The sequence below is a fragment of the Osmerus eperlanus genome, chromosome 1 (genome assembly GCF_963692335.1).
Source record: "Osmerus eperlanus chromosome 1, fOsmEpe2.1, whole genome shotgun sequence".
Classification (NCBI taxonomy): domain Eukaryota; kingdom Metazoa; phylum Chordata; class Actinopteri; order Osmeriformes; family Osmeridae; genus Osmerus; species Osmerus eperlanus.
Genome location: NC_085018.1, coordinates 10,715,054 through 10,733,052, shown reverse-complemented (window position 1 = coordinate 10,733,052; position 17,999 = coordinate 10,715,054). Strand labels below are relative to the sequence as shown.

The 17,999-nt window shown below is 40.5% G+C and overlaps 5 protein-coding genes across 7 annotated transcripts; 2 read left to right on the top strand and 3 right to left on the bottom strand.

Annotated features, from left to right (window-relative positions):
- The first annotated feature begins 163 nt into the window (after positions 1 to 163).
- tardbpb (TAR DNA binding protein b) lies at positions 164 to 3,574 on the top strand. Of its 3 annotated transcripts, none has more exons than XM_062458687.1 (6): positions 164 to 251; positions 765 to 1,024; positions 1,136 to 1,299; positions 1,385 to 1,525; positions 1,638 to 1,808; positions 1,891 to 3,574. In XM_062458687.1, exons 2-6 carry the CDS (start codon positions 784 to 786, stop codon positions 2,383 to 2,385), a joined length of 1,212 nt encoding a protein of 403 aa, XP_062314671.1. In that variant the 5' UTR covers positions 164 to 251; positions 765 to 783; the 3' UTR covers positions 2,386 to 3,574. The 3 variants fall into 3 exon arrangements, with proteins under 3 accessions (XP_062314671.1, XP_062314662.1, XP_062314652.1); XM_062458678.1 differs by having other exon boundaries at positions 191 to 511; XM_062458668.1 differs by having other exon boundaries at positions 191 to 533.
- Positions 3,575 to 3,972: 398 nt separating this feature from the next.
- Positions 3,973 to 5,779, bottom strand: cenps (centromere protein S). Its single transcript, XM_062458699.1, has 5 exons — positions 5,617 to 5,779; positions 5,286 to 5,409; positions 4,871 to 4,904; positions 4,691 to 4,757; positions 3,973 to 4,525 (listed from the first exon to the last, which is right to left on the bottom strand). The coding sequence occupies exons 1-5, from the start codon at positions 5,638 to 5,640 to the stop codon at positions 4,412 to 4,414; spliced, it is 363 nt and encodes a 120-aa protein (XP_062314683.1). The 5' UTR covers positions 5,641 to 5,779; the 3' UTR covers positions 3,973 to 4,411.
- A 722-nt stretch (positions 5,780 to 6,501) lies between these two features.
- rbp7b (retinol binding protein 7b, cellular) lies at positions 6,502 to 8,297 on the bottom strand. The gene is made up of 4 exons (XM_062458655.1): positions 8,139 to 8,297; positions 7,632 to 7,810; positions 7,398 to 7,499; positions 6,502 to 7,282 (listed from the first exon to the last, which is right to left on the bottom strand). The coding sequence occupies exons 1-4, from the start codon at positions 8,209 to 8,211 to the stop codon at positions 7,229 to 7,231; spliced, it is 408 nt and encodes a 135-aa protein (XP_062314639.1). The 5' UTR covers positions 8,212 to 8,297; the 3' UTR covers positions 6,502 to 7,228.
- On the top strand, positions 8,268 to 9,900 carry LOC134018581 (uncharacterized). Its single transcript, XM_062458644.1, has 7 exons — positions 8,268 to 8,427; positions 8,703 to 8,821; positions 8,980 to 9,042; positions 9,132 to 9,211; positions 9,374 to 9,504; positions 9,618 to 9,684; positions 9,781 to 9,900. Exons 2-7 carry the CDS (start codon positions 8,748 to 8,750, stop codon positions 9,849 to 9,851), a joined length of 486 nt encoding a protein of 161 aa, XP_062314628.1. The 5' UTR covers positions 8,268 to 8,427; positions 8,703 to 8,747; the 3' UTR covers positions 9,852 to 9,900.
- Positions 9,901 to 10,030: 130 nt separating this feature from the next.
- Positions 10,031 to 15,168, bottom strand: h6pd (hexose-6-phosphate dehydrogenase (glucose 1-dehydrogenase)). Its single transcript, XM_062458630.1, has 5 exons — positions 15,047 to 15,168; positions 13,064 to 13,736; positions 12,827 to 12,944; positions 12,329 to 12,598; positions 10,031 to 12,172 (listed from the first exon to the last, which is right to left on the bottom strand). The coding sequence occupies exons 2-5, from the start codon at positions 13,709 to 13,711 to the stop codon at positions 10,827 to 10,829; spliced, it is 2,382 nt and encodes a 793-aa protein (XP_062314614.1). The 5' UTR covers positions 13,712 to 13,736; positions 15,047 to 15,168; the 3' UTR covers positions 10,031 to 10,826.
- Between the last annotated feature and the right edge of the window lie 2,831 nt (positions 15,169 to 17,999).

Genomic DNA, 17,999 nt, shown 5'->3' with positions numbered 1-17,999 from the left:
CGCGTAATTATAGATTCCAGTCCCTACATAAACAACAAATACATCTAGTCTGTTTTATCCAAAACAATCATTACCTTCTCTAAACAAGATATTTATTTAAAGAAATATACAATATCCCTTTTATTTTGAGACGGCCCGAGTTTCTGACGTACTTCCTCCATGACTTAGATAATGCCATTTTGAGCTAAAAGAACGGAGCTGTTTTTTCTGTCTTATGCGCAAATATATAAATCGCCACTAGTCCTACATTTGTGAGTCTGCCTTGTTTTGTATTAAAAAAAACATTGTACGTGTTTATCATCTAGCTGACATATTTCAGTCGTGTTTCCAGGAAATTATTGTAGGTTTCGATTGGCATACGCACTTCGTAATAGCTAGCTAGCCCATTTAAAGCCACAGTAGGAACGCGAGGACGCCTTCTGGTGTTGATTGAGATAGCCTGCTGTCGAATCGAGCTAGCTAACCGAACAAAGGAACGCAGTGTGACTGAGGCAGCGTCGTTGGTCAGCAGGTATCATAGTTTTCACATTAAGGTTCGAATTCGTCTAATTATAATATCAATGTACTGGATCGATCAAAGTCAGGGTCTGTTTGTTAAATCCGTTTTGTTTGAAATTATATCTGCAGCCAAACAACCCTTTTCAGCAAACATTCTTTTATAGCTAGGTAGCTTGCTAACGTTAGCCTATGTTGTAGCTAGCCTAGCATTGCTAGCAGTAACGTGGTATGCTAAGGCTTGGTCTGTTGTTTATTTGATCCAATAGCTAAAGGTCTACGACAAAAATGGCTGAGGTGTACATTCGCGTGGCAGAAGAAGAAAATGAGGAACCAATGGAGATTCCATCAGAAGACGATGGCACCGTGTTGCTTTCCACCGTGGCCGCTCAGTTTCCAGGCGCGTGCGGCCTACGATTCCGGAGTCCCGTGTCTCAGTGCATGAGAGGAGTTCGTTTGGTCGAGGGAGTTCTTCATGCACCAGAGAATGGCTGGAGTAACTTAGTTTACGTCGTAAATTATCCCAAAGGTAGTAATCAAATAATGCTGTAGATGTTTCATTTTACTAGTATACACGCATTTCGTCGAATACGATGTTGAAAGCAAATTAATAGTGACCTTGTTGTTCTGCATTCTTAAGACAATAAAAGGAAGATGGAAGAAATTGATGCATCCTCTGCTGTGAAGATGAAGAGAGGGGACATGAAAACGTCAGATCTCATTGTGTTAGGTTTGCCTTGGAAAACCACAGAGCAAGACCTGAAAGATTACTTCAGCACCTTTGGGGAAGTTATTATGGTCCAGGTGAGGTCAAGAAAGCAGTCCTATTGCCAGTTTGCCCATTGAGAGAATATGCAAGATCCTTTCATAATCATTTTCTGCTTTTTAGGTGAAGCGAGATGCTAAGACTGGGAACTCCAAAGGATTTGGTTTTGTGAGATTTACTGAATACGAGACCCAAGACAAAGTGATCTCTCAGCGCCACATGATTGATGGAAGATGGTGCGACTGTAAACTCCCCAACTCTAAGGTGTGTTGAGGTTCACCTGTTCAGGTTCACCTGGTGAATCTCTCACACGTGCTATTGAGTAAAGGAAGACTTTGTTTGCCCTCTAAAGTGTCCCCTTTTCCCCCCGAAACAGCAAGGCCCTGATGAGCCCATGAGATGCAGGAAGGTGTTTGTTGGCCGTTGCACTGAAGACATGACTACCGATGAGCTGCGCCAGTTCTTCATGCAGTACGGCGAAGTCACTGACGTCTTCATCCCCAAGCCATTCCGTGCTTTTGCCTTTGTCACTTTTGCTGATGACCAGGTACCATCCATTTCATGAGGTTGTTGGTGATAACAGGCCATTTAGTTAATGTCTTGCTGATGTGCCTGTCCTGTTTTTTTAGGTTGCCCAGTCCTTATGTGGAGAGGACCTGATAATCAAGGGGGTCAGCGTGCACATCTCAAATGCTGAGCCAAAGCATGGCAACAGGCAAATGGATCGTGCAGGGCGGTTTGGAAATGGTTTCGGGGCTCAGGGGTTTGGTAGTAGCCGTAGTGGGATAGGAAGCAGCACGAACAGCAATCTGGCCAATTTTGGGTCCTTTAGTTTGAATCCTGCAATGATGGCAGCTGCTCAGGCTGCCCTGCAGAGCAGTTGGGGAATGATGGGTATGCTAGCCAGTCAGCAAGGCCAGTCTGCCACCTCTGGCACCGCATCTACTGGATCTAGCTCCAGTAGGGATCAGAGTCAGTTCTCCAGTACAGGCAACAGTAACTACAGCACCAGCTCAGCCAGTCTAGGTTGGGGCACTGGCTCAAACTCAACAACCAGTGGTAGCGGGTTTAGCTCAGGCTTTGGATCTAGTATGGAGTCTAAGTCATCCGGGTGGGGAATGTAAGTTAAATAGTTTGTATGGTAAGTATTGTGAGAACGACAAGTCTTTTCCAAATTTATTTTTGGTGTTATGCGTGTCTGAAAAAGAGACCGCTTTTGTGAAAGAAACATGTTTTGTACATTTGGAAAAATGCAAAAGATATAATTTAGAAAGTGTTTGAAGTGAATTTTTGTTTACCAGGGTTCTCAATTTAAGTGCTATTTTGGATGTCAAATAATTTTGTTTTTAAGTTTGTATTATCCTGATTAATTTCAACTGGATTCTCTAATGCATGTATTGTGAAATGTGGTATCTAAAAATGCATGAGTAATAAGTATGGCTCACCATTCTACTGTATCTACGAAAGCAATCTTGCATTGGAAAGAATCTGGTTGAACTTAAAATGTTTTAAGTGCAACTTTATTTGCAGTCAAGTTCTATGGAAAAGCCTTCACTAAAATCTCTTCTGCAGTTCACCTCTCTTCCATTTTCCCGGGAGGAAGCTCCTCTTTGGCAGCATTCTTTGGGTGGTGTGTATCACTCTCCCTCTGCCCATCTGTAAATGCTTTGCCATCAAAGAACGGCTTCACTCCGCATGTTCTAAGAGACGGTGGGTGTTTCATTTTTATCCAATTTTTAATGGAAAGATCTGCGCGTCTGACATTTTAAGAACTCATGAGTGCGATTGAGGATGGCTTGTGGCGAAGAGTGAATCGATGAGTGAGCGAACGGAGAGCGAGAAAAAAAAAGCGTGGAAAGGACTGGTTGTGCAATGAGAGCCCACTTTGACTGCTTTTGTGAGTGTGAATGCAAGCTGCAGATGCAACAAGCGCCTCCCTAACATGGACATTCATTGATTAGTACTTCAAGATCTCCTTTTTTATCTTTGCAATTTTTCCTATCCTTTAGTATATCGATCAAGTACAGAAGTAGTATCAAATGTAGTAGTGTGTTGTGATGAATATCTGTCTTGCTTAAATAACCTGACCTGAATGCTGTATGGTGTGTGTGGTTTCTTTCCTTGTTATTGAACTGATCTGTAAGTGTGAACTTGATGTGGATGGCACCTGCTGGGGACTCTGGGGACGTGAGTGTTGGTGTGAGAACGTGGAGTGGTGTGGTTGTCAATGATTCCCAGTAGATCTCAATGTTTCAGAGTGTTGTAAGACATGTCAAATGAAGGGAGTTCTCTAATAAAGCTTGTTTGAATAGATATGCTTAGTTGATTTGAAATTGATCACATTTTGTGTCATTGGATTTGTCAAAAGGAAAAATCTAATTCAATTCACATATCTAGGGACCTTGGACTCTGCTGCCCGAGGTCTCCGTCTGAACCCTGACGGAAGTCACTGTTCTGAAGGATGAAGATGGAAGTTCCAACACTTTCAGTGTGGCCCTCAGACATGACATGGGGTAGTACTTGTATTTTTTGCTGCTTCTATGAAAGCTGATCTTAGTTTTCCCTACAAGGAGTAAGTAAACGTACACATAACCCAAAAAGTACTCTCCCTCCACCCCCAGTTCCCATCACAATCTAGAATGTGTTATGAATTGGGTGAAGCATAACATTTGCTTCTGGTATACATAAAATATCTTGATCAAAGTCCAATACATTTTGAACCTGCAATTTAGACATTGCACGTTTTATTCTAGGACAAAACCAAAACACTCAAGAATCGTCTACCGTAAACAGGCGCCGCTTCATACTGTGATCACTGACAAATGCTGCATGTGTGTATCCTGTCTTTCCAAATCACCAGGTAACCCGATACAACATTGTTAATGAAGTGAGTTCTGTTTCAGCTAGTCAGGGTAAGGTGCTGAAATGGTGCCTTGATTCTACATTGTGCTGTACCCCAGTATGGATGGTTGCCTTGAACAGAAATAAATGTTTTACAACAATGCCAGTTGAAGCCCATTGATATACAAATATTTCATATGGTGCACTGCACAATACAAGCATTGATCGACTACTGTACATTTCCCCAACTGAAACCGTAAGATTTGTCTTCACCGTGGATGGTTACAAATTAAGTTTGGGATTGTGCCTCTATTCTTGGACCTCCGCCCCATCATCCTTTTTCCCACGGCACGCTTCTCGTTTGTCCCTCTGTTCCTGATTACTGTTGGCAAGCTCTTCGCTCTTCCTGTGGATGAAGTTGGACTAAGAAAAAAGGAATAAAATGAGGGACAGCGTTTGTAGTAACATGGATCACAGGGAACGTTACATGGATTCAGCAATGAATGATAAATCAACTGGATGTGAAAAGAACACAAGTTGAACCATTGCCATTTTATAGTATTAACTAGATTAGGGATCTGTACTCACCAGCGACGTACTCCTACGGGCTGCAAGCTTGACATCCTCCACAGATACTGTATTTCTCTTGGCATGTCTACATCCAGCCACAACCAGCAGTGTTCAAATGAGAAACAGTTGTGTGGTGGGCATTTTTTTATCAATCTTATACTTCACCCATTTATGAAAACTAAAGATGTGAGGACATACCTTGCAAAGGCCTCCAAGTCTTTTGCAAATATGTCTATGGAAAAACAATAATTGTAACATGAGCAAACTACTTATGCTATGTGTTGAATACAGGCCATGAAGCAACCAGTGTGTGTGTGTGTGTGTGTGTAACATTGTCCTTTTGAAAAATCACATTTTATTCAGTAATGGGAGTAGACATTTTCAGAATACCAGTTAGTAAGGTTGTGGAACTATAATGTAAACTTAATTTCAGAGTTCATTTTACTTAATACACTGGTATTTCAATCCTCCAGAGCATTTCTGAGCTGAAAGAGCTGAAATTGACTAAATATCTTTTCAAGAACACATCGCACATGAATGCGAATTGAGAAATGTAAAATTCTACACAATGCAGTCAATGGCATGAGTTTTGGAAGAGATCGTTAATACTCACCACATTGCCTGAATGTTGTTTCAGCTAAGGCTGCAATGACCTGACGGCTAAATGTCTTCTCATGATCTTCTCCTAAACTATCACAAAGCCGTCCCACGGTGAAGTGAACCGCTGCCTTCAGTCTCTGTGATAATCAGTTGATTAAATAATATGATAATATAACCCAAACTTCTAAAATAACACACCTTCGCTAGCCTGCAAGTCAAATTTGTTGTCACATCAAATCAGCTCTATATGCCTGGGAAAGTTAACGCATTGTATACAAATTGTAAATCACAACTTATTTAGCTAGCGTTTGCCGAGTTAGAAAATCAAGATATATGAGCACAACCTGAAGATGTTCTTCTTCGTCCATTGACTTTTTTTATGGAAAAGTTGCTGCTTTACACAACTACTTCAGTAGACAAAGGCAGTAGTCAGAAAATGCTTGTTCAAAGTTGCGCCATGAAAATACTACCCGTATCTCCCGCCACAGGCTAGAGACCCGGAAGTTACAAAAACGAACTACAATCATGGAGACTAACAAGTCATTACAAGACCAACAAGGCTTTTGTTTGGCAATAATTCGTAATCTTAATGACATAACTATGATGTCTCTGTGGAAACTATGATGTCTTTGTGGAAAATATTTAGTTAAATATTTTGAGATGGACACGTTTATTTTCCAAAGCAGTCCATATATGACTTATAGGCATATAAGTCATATATGGACAGGAGGTATATATATCTATGGGGGCAACTAGCACCCCAGGCTACCACTGATCTTGTTACACTAAACATGTCCTTTATGTCATCATCATTTGTGGACATACTCCCACAAAAGATTTTGAGATCAATTGATTTAATCTAATTTTTTGAAAAATGTAAAGAGCTTTATATCTATATATAGGCTTACATATGTTATGTATAGCTATTAACATAAATAATTCACTTGTTTAGAAAGAAAATATTGGATATATATTTTATGAAGTAGTAACATGTTGGATGTTGGGGGAAACTTCTAAAATCTACACTTGCAGTTATGGGTTCACACAAGGGACTTTGAGGGGGCAGTTACCCCACTGCAAACAAACAAAAACCTTGTTATGAAATCGCAAAAAAAAGAAAAAACTGTAGCCAGTTAATAACCTTTGAGTTTATTACCCTTAACATAATCATCACCCACATACTTTTTTTCCCCATACGTTGCCGGTTTCCTCTTAAAAAATGTTTGGGGACAAAAATATCTAGACATACTACATCTGGCATTTCAAAGTAGGCCCATTAATGCCAACATGTTCTGGGTCTCACATCATACTATTGAACAAAGATTTAGTACATTCTGTTGTAATGTCAAATCCAGTAGGCTATGCCAAATATGCCAGGTCGACCTACTACATCATGTAGCAATTTTCGGGATGAAATCCAGCATTCCTTTCTGACTATTCTAATTCACAAGCTTTGATATTGGAACAATGGTGAACCGAAATGAGCTATCTGCACTTATTCAATGGGCAATGACTGTTGGCCTATTTAGTAAATTTGTTTAGCCTTGGTCCGAACCAAAGACTGGTGCTGGGTCTCAAAGGGCATAATTCTATTTCTTGGTATATGGTCGGTAGCTTGCAGCTGTGCTTGCATAGTATAAGGTTTGACGTGCAGAGGTTTACTATCTGCTTCCAGTATGAATCCCTCAATAATGTGTACCAAAAAGCATGACTCTGGTACTCACTACAATATATGACTATATGGTATATATGGTTTCACCTTTTATGAAAAGGGTCATGAACAAAGGTGACAAAAATGCAATCTATAGATTGATTATAGAGATTATACTATGTGACCTATGTTAGCTAATAAATACAGACAGTCTAGGCTACACAGTCTATACTTAAACTACATGATAGAGGTATGTTTCTTTGTAGGAATAAGAAATAACATACACATTTCAAGTCAGTATATTATCATGCACTCTTTTTGAAGATTTGCCTGCAGGTTTTATCTTCACAGGTGATCTCCTTCAAGAAGAGAGGAAACCAATATTTTCATTAGGAATATATATTCAAGCTATGTGGCTGTATTCTTGGTTAACAAGTTGAGTGGTGTTCTCAAAATGCATGATTCAATACTTACCAGATAGAGCTGGTCTCCCTCTATCCAATGTGTCCACCCTCGATTTTTCTTTTCTCCTTTCTGGACACACACAAGTTTATCGTTTTCCCAGTTGACAATAGTCTGATGGCACAGAAGAAACCAGTTCATGGGGAATGCTTTGCAACAAAGGCCCAATTACAATAAATGAATACATATAATAAAATAATGACAACTTAGAGAAGACTGCTTGCTTTTTAGTGTCACTGTTTCTACCTTGCATGTTCTGTTATCCATTCCTTTGGTCACATCTTCAAACTCTTCACCAATCTTGAATGAGGTTGTAAGGTTCTTGAATGTAGTAAAGGTTTTAATAGTGAAAGAATCACCATTTTGCTCAATCACCTTCTGAGGCTTTAACACACTTGCAATCTTCCGAGTTGCAAAATCAATCCCTGTGCAATACATTTACACGAAGACAAAGGTTATAAGTCAAGAAGAAAAACCCATTCACAATGCTATCTGAGAATCATTATGTGTGTTTTGCTAAAACCCTAAAACTGATCCAGCCCATGTAACATCCTTGCCTCTGACTGGCCTACATTATGTGTCCTATCTAAATCTAGATGGAAAAAACACAAGGTAGGCCTACACACAGAACTGGGACCAAGGCACAACACTAGGTCTGACAGAATTATTATTATTATTTCTTTGTTGGTGTTTATCGATGATCTAACAATGTAACCACGTTTTCAATAGCAGTAACATTTCTAGAATACTTACCAAGAGCAACCATATAAGCTTCAAAGTTTTCATTACTTATGATGTCCCAGGTTCCACTGTAGTCGACAGGCATGTTGGATGTAATTTCGGCACCACGATAACTTCAATTGACAAACATTTGGTTTGAGTGAACATATTTGTAGGCACTTTGGTGGGATGTTCCCTGGCGTGATAAAATAGGGCAGGGGTGACCTCTTGCATGGTGGCAAAGTGTACAATGGAGCCGCAGCAGAGGGTGGATCATGACTTTTTGCACACTTGTGTTAGGAAATTGTGCTATTCTCTAGAGGTATGTGCCTCTAAATATGATATAATGAATTACCCATATGGTGGCATTACTGTTTAACAATCGAACATAATCGCAAAATACAATATTAGGAAAAGGCATAACAAATATTCTAGGATATTATAGAGAAATAAAGATTAGGCATATCCTAGTAGCCTTAATTGTCACGAAAGTTCCGTTAGTTGCAGCAGCATGTTATTAAGATTAGTGACGTCTTCTAAAATAAAATTTTAACTGCACAGTGTACAAAGACATTTGATCTGTTTGCCCCTTTTTAGGTTAGGAGCATGATGATAACGTTTCTCTAGGCTACAGAATACAGGATGTTTCATTACGCACTTGTCTACATGGCATATTTTTTCAGTAGATGGCTACCAAGGAACCAAAGGTCGAAATTGTAAGTTGGGGGGTGAGGTGAGAGAGTGTAGAAATGTATTTAAATTTTTAATCAAATTGTTCTAAGTAAGTGAACAAAAATAATTGTGTTGTTAGACATAAATATGGATGTAGCCTATTATCACTAAGCTGTTTTCGTAATAACATCTTGTCTTACAGTCAAATAATAAATGTAGTTTTTGTGATGCTCGTCGTCATTCCTCAAGTTTATGTCCTGGCAAGGTGAGTTCAAACATATTTTAGTTTCAACAATAGGTTATTGGCACGTCGTATTTTGAGACGGCAATTTATAACTGTCTGTTTTTACTCAGACTCAGATCTTCCCGTTATTGTCGGCAGCCTCTCCTAAGCAATCTCTCGGCCTCTATTGTATTATCCTTCATGGCTACAGGTAACATTTCCTTTATCCAAGTCTTGCCTCAATCAGAAAACAAAATGTATGTAAAAATACACACATGTATACGTTATGAAGATACCTAAAGGTTTGTCACCACATCACAAATATTAGTTGTCTATTTCACTCTTTTTTAACTCTCTAACTGTGCCTGACTAGGTTTTGCAGTGATATTCACATTGATGGACCCTGTACCGCAGGGCTTCAGGGCCGCCTACCATGTGTTTGGGTTGGTGTCCTTTGGCCAAGGACTGTGTACCATAATCATGACTCTTACAGCAGCAACATGCGTAAGATATCTAGATAAAGCTGCCTCAACCTCATCCATGTGACCTTTGCTTATAGTGCATGTTTATTATAAATGGTCAAATGCAGACATAATAAAGTACTCATTTATCCACAGGCAAAAACCACTCCAGAGTTGTACTACCTGTCCTTGATTTTGTCATCCGCTTGCATTCTCAGTACAGGTAAATTACAATACTGATGTTCTATTTGTTCAGTACCATAACCTGACTGATTGTTGTATGTTTGTTATTTACTAAATTGTGGGTGTCTTCTTTCAGCATTTGTTTCGGTGAAGGGAGGACTCTGGGTAACTCAGAGACTTCCCTCTGTTTGGTCTGAGAGACAATGAAGAAACCAGGCAACAGTGTTACGTTTCACTATTCTCTTTAGAAATCAATATTTAATAGGGTTTCCATGTCAACACACTGTAGGCCCACTGAATGGCAGTATGTGAAGTATAATAATGTGGAAACATTTGTTCTCATTTAGTTTGAAACTGTATGGTATGTAGTATGTTTCAGTCCTCTGACAAAAGAGAAATTCATAATTTATTGTGAATACCCTTACAAATTACTTTTCTCAATTATCAAGTATGGCCTACTACAAAAGTGGAAACATTGCTTGAAAGTTCCAAGCAAACATGGTCAAGCTAACAACGTTAGGAATGATCATATTCTAAAAGGCACTTTAAATATAAAAATGTATAAGGCCCTACTTAGTCCACTCTCAACAAATTAAAAATCATACCGTCAAATCAAATGGCATGCAATGTAAACCGTGTAACTGTTGATGTTAGATTGGTTGGAAAACTAAAAAGAGAGGGAACATCAAGAAATTGACCGAACATGGTTACAAACTGATGTAATATTTGGGAATGTGCAGTTGGGGCATGTAATATTCGGAACCATGTACCTGGTAAAATTATATATTAAGCAGCAAAAAAACCAATGTAGTTGTCAAAAAGTTTGTGAATTTGTCTATTTTCCATAAGAAAAAAAAAATCATGTATTGTGTAATTTTCACATATAGTAGTCTTTTCAGGTACATTCACACGTACTTTGGATGCCTCATTCAAAATGCTTTCCTGAGTTCAATCTCTGGCAACCCCTCACACTTCATTTCCCACCAACACACAAGTGCACACAACACTTGTACATTATTGCTGTGTGAGACTGACAGAACAATGTATATGAATCATTACATTCTTGGTCAAAATACAGCATAAAAAGATTCCACCTACAGCAAATTCCTTCTCATTTAATGTACAGCTACATTCTCCTACGGCTACAATTGAACAAAGTCGCTGCTCTGTTACCTCACTTTTCTACCCTAAAAGAGCATCATAGTCTATGTACCATACTAGCTTGCCACTGTTTGGCTGAACTCCAGTTATGGGCCACTTCTTGGGGTCATCCTTGACTCGGCTTAGCTGAGTGACCAGCTCATGCTTGCTCTTGCCCATTACAAGCACCGCAACCTTGTGGGCACGATTTAAGACATTAAAGGTGAGGCTCATCCGCTGGTGGGGCTTCACTGGGCTCTCTGTAAGAACCACCAAGCTGTCCCCATGGTTGACCTGGGATCCTGGGAACAAAGAGGCGGTGTGCCCGTCGTAGCCCACGCCCAGCAGAACAAAGTGGAAGCTGGAGGTATTGACCAGATGGAGGATGTCTTTCTCGTAGAGCGGTGCGCCTCGATCTTCTTCCACACACAGTCGCTGGTTGAGCTGAACAGGCATGGGGTGGATGTTAGTGTATGGAATCCTCACGTGCTCGAGCAGGTTGTTGTGGAGATGGAAGAAATTAGAGTCCACCTCTGTTAGGGGAACACATCTCTCATCCACCAACCATACGTGGGTGTCCCTCCAGGGGAAGGAGTAGTGGTGCTCCACCAGCCTCTGGAACAGAGCTATGGGGCTCGAGCCCCCAGACAGGGCCAGGTGGAAGGTGCCTCCCTCCCTCACAGCCGCCTCGGCAGATTCTTGCATGTCGGCAGCCAGCCTCTCCACAAGATCCTCCGGCCACGCAGACACCATGTCAGTGCCCTTGTACTTCCCCTGCATCGTCTGGAAACTCGTCGACGCTGCCCCACCCATCATGTCCTGGGAGATCACGACCACGGCTTCACTGGAAAATTTCACTTCCTGTCCTTGCAGGTGGAAGTCCAGCAGGTTGGTATTGTCAGCGCCCCCGGGGTAGATGCGAGGGAAAGAGCCGTGCAGGCTTTCCAGAAGGGGAGTCCAGAAGCCCCAGGAGGCCAACAGGTTCTCAGCACTGATGAAGTTTTCCTTTCGGCCGTGGTATAGCTGAGAAATAAGTTCTGTATAGGCCTCCTTTTGCACTATTGGTGTTTGCACATAGTAGTCCGAGATGGGTAATCCCAGTACACTGACAACTTTGTGCTCCGTCACCTCTTTCCACTCACTGTTGATTAGTTGTGGCTTAAAGAGGTTCTTGCTAACTAAAATAGCTGGGTAATGCAGACTACCATGTCCAAAGTAGAATATGATCTGTTTGGGCTTACAGTAAATGCTTTTGTAGTTCTGGACACAAAATATGTCATTCTTGAAGAGAATACGAGCATATCCAACCCTTTCATCAAGCATCTTCCCTGAGGTAAGAATGATTGGCAGTCCATCGTACTGGGCCATGTCAATGTGCACCATTACACCTTCAATACAAAAGACATAATCTTGTAAGTGTCTTGAAAAACAATCGTCAACAGCAGAAACTGTGTTTATGAATGTCATACGATAAATGGAAATCACATTTTTCAGAAGCTCCTCATTCAATGCAGGAATCGAGTTGAAACCTACTCCACACTTACCAGCGAAGGTGGGGGTGAGGCTGACGTGATCCTTGGTCTTGTTCAGTTCTTGCTGGACCTCTGCATTGTATGTTTGGTACTGACCAATGACAGCTTGCCTCTTGTCTAGGGGCTTCAGGACACTGAAGATCTTTAACTTGTTCTGTAGAATGTCATCACAGTTGCTCATGTTGGCTGGGAGACTGAGGGTCAACAGGGTCATGACCTCCGTCAGATGATTCTGGATCACATCTCTGATGACTCCATACTGGTCATAGAATGAAATACGCCCTGTGTATAGGATAGTCGAACAAGTGGATACCATGACAACTTATTAGACAGATTAAATTAGGTGACAAGTCTGTTGATGCTTGAGTTTTACCCCTCGGCCCACACCAAGTTACATGGACAACTTCTGCAACAATATTCATTCACTCTTCACCTTTATTGTTATTCAATATGGTCAATGGTGGGATTGAGTTTGACACTCCTAGTCTAATGAGAAAGATGAACACAAACCTTTGGCATCCAGGGTTTCCTTCAGAACAATCTCTATTCTCTCAATGTGGTGTTTGTTCCAGATGGGATCCAGAAACTTTTTGTTCTCCTTCCTGAATGGCAATATTCCAGAGACGACCTTTTGATTCGGAGAACAAAACAACAAAAAAACACAATATCGTTTACACATTTCAACCCCCTAAATGAACGATTTTCTTGTGAGCGTGTGGCCGGAGAAATAGCCATATCTTTCGTCACCTGCTTTCCTAGGTAGTGGTCAATCCTATACATTTCCATATCCGCCAGGGAGTTCGCAAGGTCAGTGACAAGAGTTTGAGCATTGTGGAAATCATGGCCAAAGGGTTTCTCCAGAACCACTCTTAGCCATGCCCCTGTGGCCGGCCTGCAACTGCCGTTGATCTTTTTTGCAATGTCTGTATAGGCAAAGGCTGGCACAGATAGGTAGAAGAGGCGGCCTGCCTCTGTCAACCCCTCTTGTGTAATCTGTTTACGAAGTTGCGTATTCAGCTCCTGGTAATGCTTCGTGGTGTTCAGCTGCTTGTACTGAGCCAGCCGTAGGAACTGCTCCTTCAACAGGGCACAGCGCTCCGCGGACACATCCTTGCTGCATGCCACTCCCTTCAGGATCTTGAACAGTATCGGTTTGGCCTTATCTGCAGGTGACAGTCCCCCGCCATAAAAAGAAAAACTGTGTCCACTACTGACCTGGTTAATGTAGAGCTGGAAGAAGCCTTGCCACAAGTACTTCTTTGCCAAGTCACCAGTGCTACCCACTATGACCACAGAGACATGCCCCAGGCTCGGTTCCCCCCCCCCCTCCTCGGCATCAGCTCTATGGCCGCACACAGTCACCGAGAGCCACACTGCCCACACAACCTTCCACATGCTTTATTCCGTCCTAGCCCAGCCCCTACAAGGACAAGGAAAACTTTATTACAGAATAGTAAAGCTTTGATAATGCAATAAGGCAATACATACTTCTTTGGCATCAAATAAACTAATGCTGATTCTGTCTGATGCAAGCAGGATCTTAAGGAGGTACTATCGTGCATTTCAGGTAATTTGCTCCTGGGAGTATAATATTTCAAAATATACCTCCTGTAAAATGATGTCATATGCAGATGAGTGAGCTACATTCAAATGATTTAGTCAACAAATAAAATTTATTTTACAGGTATGCATGAGACTCAGATATTGCGGTAATGTCGGGATAATATCCATACTTATCAATGTAAAGGCACTGGTCATTTTAAGGGGTTAAGTCTAGAATACATTTACCTGGTAAACAAACCATATCCCGTAAAGTTACCCAATCACCACTACCAGTAAAGTTGAACCCTGCTTACACAGTGGTTGTTAAAACAAACAACATAGGGCACATACATTTTATACAGTCATGAAAAAAAGTTTGACCAACTCCTTTAAAATATGATTTTATAATTTGTGTTTGTTCTGTATGACCAATAGCCTTGAGTGAATCATTATAAATACAGGCTGGGATATTATTAGTAATAGGATATGACTTAAATTATTGATACTTTCTGCACTGCAGCAGCATCAATGCTCCCAACATACTCTCAGTCCACTTCTAGACAAGAGTTCTGTTGATAAGACCTTATGTGCCTGGCTGACTCACTTACATAATCACCAAACACAGGCTATCTGGACAGTATGGACCTGTTAGTTTGTCAAGCTAAATGTCTGTTTGTGATATATTCAGCAAACAAAGTCAAACCCAAAGCCACAATTAAATATTTCTATTCACCTCATGCCAATACGACAGTTGCCACAAAGAAAGCAGCGATTGTGCTGTACAACTGTCAATAGATTTAGGGTGCTATATCGCATTTGTTTAATATTATGCTGTGAATCTGAATACATCAGCAGCATAGTGTTTTACTTTCCTGGCCGAGTTTGACATGATAATAACACCTTGCTATTGCTAAACATTACTATCTAGCTAGACCTGTCTGCGCTGGTCCAGCTTTGTCACACGAAGGGCCTATTGACAACCATGTGCGCTAATGTGCATAGCCATCACTACTCATACAAAAGGTTGTCACTGTCAGTTTGCAGTTGTCAAACGCAGATTTCGTGTGCAATAGTTCCTCAAATGTTCATAAAAAATGACGTACAAGTCTGTATAACACTATACTACACGTGTCTGAAACGTTAGTAAAAAATCACAATAGGCAATGTGAGATATAAACCAACACATACCTGTTCTCTGTTGGCAAATTAGAAGAATGGTGCAACCTTTGTCAAAGCTTCAGCTCAGTTGCTTCCTCCCAGAACAATCACGTGATATTAGGCTGTGGGCTACACACGTGTGACTGTTTGAGTGTATTTAACCCTTGTGCTGCCTTCGGGTCACATGGTTCCCAAAGGTTCATAACGAACTATCGTTGTGTTTAGCCAATTTTACCCAATACAAAAACAAATAAAAACAATTTTCTTTTAACCTTTGCAATGTGGGGGGTCTGAGACAGCCCAACGGTTAAAAGAAAATGCTTCACTTTGTTTTTGTATGCGGTAAAGTTGTCGCAATACGACGGTGGGTCACAATGACGGATGGGTCAGAATGACCCGAAGATAAATTAACCCGATAAGACCCCTTGTTGTAATATTATAACGTCACCTTTAGCTCTCCAAAAAACACATTTTCCCCAAAAATGTTTTGGGAAAGACCACATTTTCATAGACATTGGGTCTTATTGTATTGCCTTGCAATGCCATTGGATACTAAATGTGTATACAGATCTGGCTATAAGGCCATGAACTCAATCCACCAGCCAACTTTCCTGGAAGCGAATCTCCTTGTTTAATTTGACTGGATATATCAACATTGAAGTAAGTAAATTCCATTAAATATTTTTTTGGGTTATTGTTAGAATATGTAGTTCATGTAAATAGTAAGTTATTGTGGAATTCATGCATCACATTTGATTTTCTTTGTTGTAATTTTACAACGTTGGGTCAAAATGGTAGCTAAAATGGCAATTGCACCTTGCACTCTACATGGAGACATAACACTTCTCGAATGTTCAGATACAGGATAAATACTTACAGAAATATCATGTAATTGATGATTCACACTTTACAAATGGGTTATTTGTTATAATTTTCAGTTTAGACCAGATTTGAAGATTTCTAAATCAATGTTATTTCTATGTTAGCACTGTTTTTTTAAATCTGGACTTTGCTTGTTTGCCCAAATATCTGCTTGTTGCACAAAGCAGATACTGTTTGTGGAAAGCTTTGGAGGATGGTTGTTCAAGTGTAAATGTTTTGGAATGTGGGGGTTGCATGTATGGTGCATTGTTCTGGGACAGGTGTGAATGGTCTGCAATATGGGGATGTAAGAGATCTGGGGGGTTGTATCTTCCTTTTAGAATGTTAAGTAGAAAGCACATTAGGCTAGCCAGACAGTATTGTGTGCCTTCAGTGGAATGTACTGCATGAAATAAGTTTCAAATGCATTGGAATTAGGTATACTTGAACATACTCTAACTTTTATTTCCATTTCAGAATGACACCACCAAGGAGAGTTTACTTCAGTATGCATGATGTCATTGATGCTATCCAAAATGGAGAAAGTGATGTTGACATGGAATCAGACACCAGTGATTCGAGTTATGAGGAGGTGGTTGAAAATGTTGAGGAAGTGGAAAAAGAGAATCAGAGACTCACTGACCAACACAAGCCAACCAAACCCCAACATATGCGCTGTCAAGTGGTATGACAACAGGGCAGTCAAACTTGTGTCATCCTTTGCTGGTATTGATTCTGTGCAAAAGATTCAACGCTGGAACAAAGTCACCAAATCCTACATTGAAGTTGAGAGACCTCATATTGTGGGTGCATACAAATGCATGGGCGGTGTGGATTTGCTGGACTAATTTGGAGCCAAATAAAAGTTCCTCATGAAATTGCGCCGCTGATACAGTTACATTTTCTGGCACACTATTATCATTGCTGTGATCAATTCCTGTCTCCTCTACAAATGGGACTGCAAGGCTCTCAATATTCCCAAGAAAAAGATGTTGAACAGGAGACTGTTTCAGGCGCAACTAGCTTCCTCTCTCATCCTGACAAACACAGCTGTCAACACACCAAGGAGAGGGCGGCCATCTTCAGCCAGTGGGAGCCCTTTGACGTCGATAACAGTGACACCTCAGAGACCTGTGACCGCTCAGAAGAGACCATCCTCAGGTAATGGGGGTCCACCAAATGGGGTCCCAGCCAAGAGGGCATGTGAACCACCAACGGATGTGCGCAGGGACATGGTCACACATTTCCGGTGAAGACAACGAGAGGACGTTGCAGACACGGCATAAAAGGATATTCTAATACGCTCTGCAGAACGTGCAATCTCCGTCTCTGCTTTTCAGAGGAAAGGAACTGCTTTTGGGACTACCATTGCATGTGAACAATGGACCCCAGGGTCTTTTAAGTTTTCATTCTGTTTTTATAATATTTATCCAGTTTTTTTTATTTTTTATAAATTCTGATTAATCAAAATATGACTGTTGGGTGATTATTATTAATGAAATGTACTGTTATAGTGCTATGTAAGCAATTCACACTCAAAATTAACCATTAGTTGTTTTGTGTATTTGTTCTGACAGTATGAGAGCAAATGCTGAAATTCTGCTACCAACTAGGCCCAACGTTGCATTATTACAAAGTTTCCCTAAAAACTTACAAAAGCATTTTTTTTTTAAATAAATCCTTCATTATCTTCATCAGAATACTCTTACAACATCATCTGACTTAAAAAAAAAATTGGGACATTATTTTTATGTTTGGGTCTTACAGGGTTAAAGGACTGTTTAAGTGCTCAATTTATGTGAGCTGGATGTATTTGTGTGCGCTGTTTGCGTGATCATTTGTAGTAAAAAGCACGCAGTTGTTGATTTTAAAATATTTGAGTCATTGATCTATAGAACAGGTAGGCCTAGAACCGATTGACACAAACAGACCTGCACTACGGTGAAAGTAGACTAGTTTTTTGGGAACAACATTAATTGCTCAAAGTCAATGTAGAATTTATTTGGTTTATCTTCGCAGCTTGTGTACAGTACTGTAGCCTATCATTGAGTTATCACAATATTTTAATCGTTTTTACAGTCTATCGTTTTTGTGATCAAACTGTTTATTTTAAATTAGGTTA

Excerpts from the sequence above, each read along its gene's own strand:
- tardbpb (XM_062458687.1), top strand. The coding sequence starts at position 784 with ATGGCTGAGGTGTACATTCGCGTGGCAGAAGAAGAAAATGAGGAACCA. Across the intron at positions 1,300-1,384 it reads GGGAAGTTATTATGGTCCAG|GTGAAGCGAGATGCTAAGAC; the intron begins GTGAGGTCAAGA and ends TCTGCTTTTTAG. Across the intron at positions 1,809-1,890 it reads TCACTTTTGCTGATGACCAG|GTTGCCCAGTCCTTATGTGG; the intron begins GTACCATCCATT and ends CTGTTTTTTTAG.
- cenps (XM_062458699.1), bottom strand. The coding sequence starts at position 5,640 with ATGGACGAAGAAGAACATCTTCAG. Across the intron at positions 4,905-5,285 it reads AACAACATTCAGGCAATGTG|ACATATTTGCAAAAGACTTG; the intron begins GTGAGTATTAAC and ends GTTTTTCCATAG. Across the intron at positions 4,526-4,690 it reads CCCGTAGGAGTACGTCGCTG|TCCAACTTCATCCACAGGAA; the intron begins GTGAGTACAGAT and ends CTTTTTTCTTAG.
- rbp7b (XM_062458655.1), bottom strand. The coding sequence starts at position 8,211 with ATGCCTGTCGACTACAGTGGAACCTGGGACATCATAAGTAATGAAAAC. Across the intron at positions 7,811-8,138 it reads AGCTTATATGGTTGCTCTTG|GGATTGATTTTGCAACTCGG; the intron begins GTAAGTATTCTA and ends TGTATTGCACAG. Across the intron at positions 7,500-7,631 it reads TGGATAACAGAACATGCAAG|ACTATTGTCAACTGGGAAAA; the intron begins GTAGAAACAGTG and ends CTGTGCCATCAG.
- LOC134018581 (XM_062458644.1), top strand. The coding sequence starts at position 8,748 with ATGTTTCATTACGCACTTGTCTACATGGCATATTTTTTCAGTAGATGG. Across the intron at positions 8,822-8,979 it reads AGGAACCAAAGGTCGAAATT|TCAAATAATAAATGTAGTTT; the intron begins GTAAGTTGGGGG and ends CTTGTCTTACAG. Across the intron at positions 9,505-9,617 it reads CTCTTACAGCAGCAACATGC|GCAAAAACCACTCCAGAGTT; the intron begins GTAAGATATCTA and ends ATTTATCCACAG.
- h6pd (XM_062458630.1), bottom strand. The coding sequence starts at position 13,711 with ATGTGGAAGGTTGTGTGGGCAGTGTGGCTCTCGGTGACTGTGTGCGGC. Across the intron at positions 12,945-13,063 it reads ACCACTACCTAGGAAAGCAG|GTCGTCTCTGGAATATTGCC; the intron begins GTGACGAAAGAT and ends CCGAATCAAAAG. Across the intron at positions 12,173-12,328 it reads CCTCACCCCCACCTTCGCTG|GTGTAATGGTGCACATTGAC; the intron begins GTAAGTGTGGAG and ends TTTGTATTGAAG.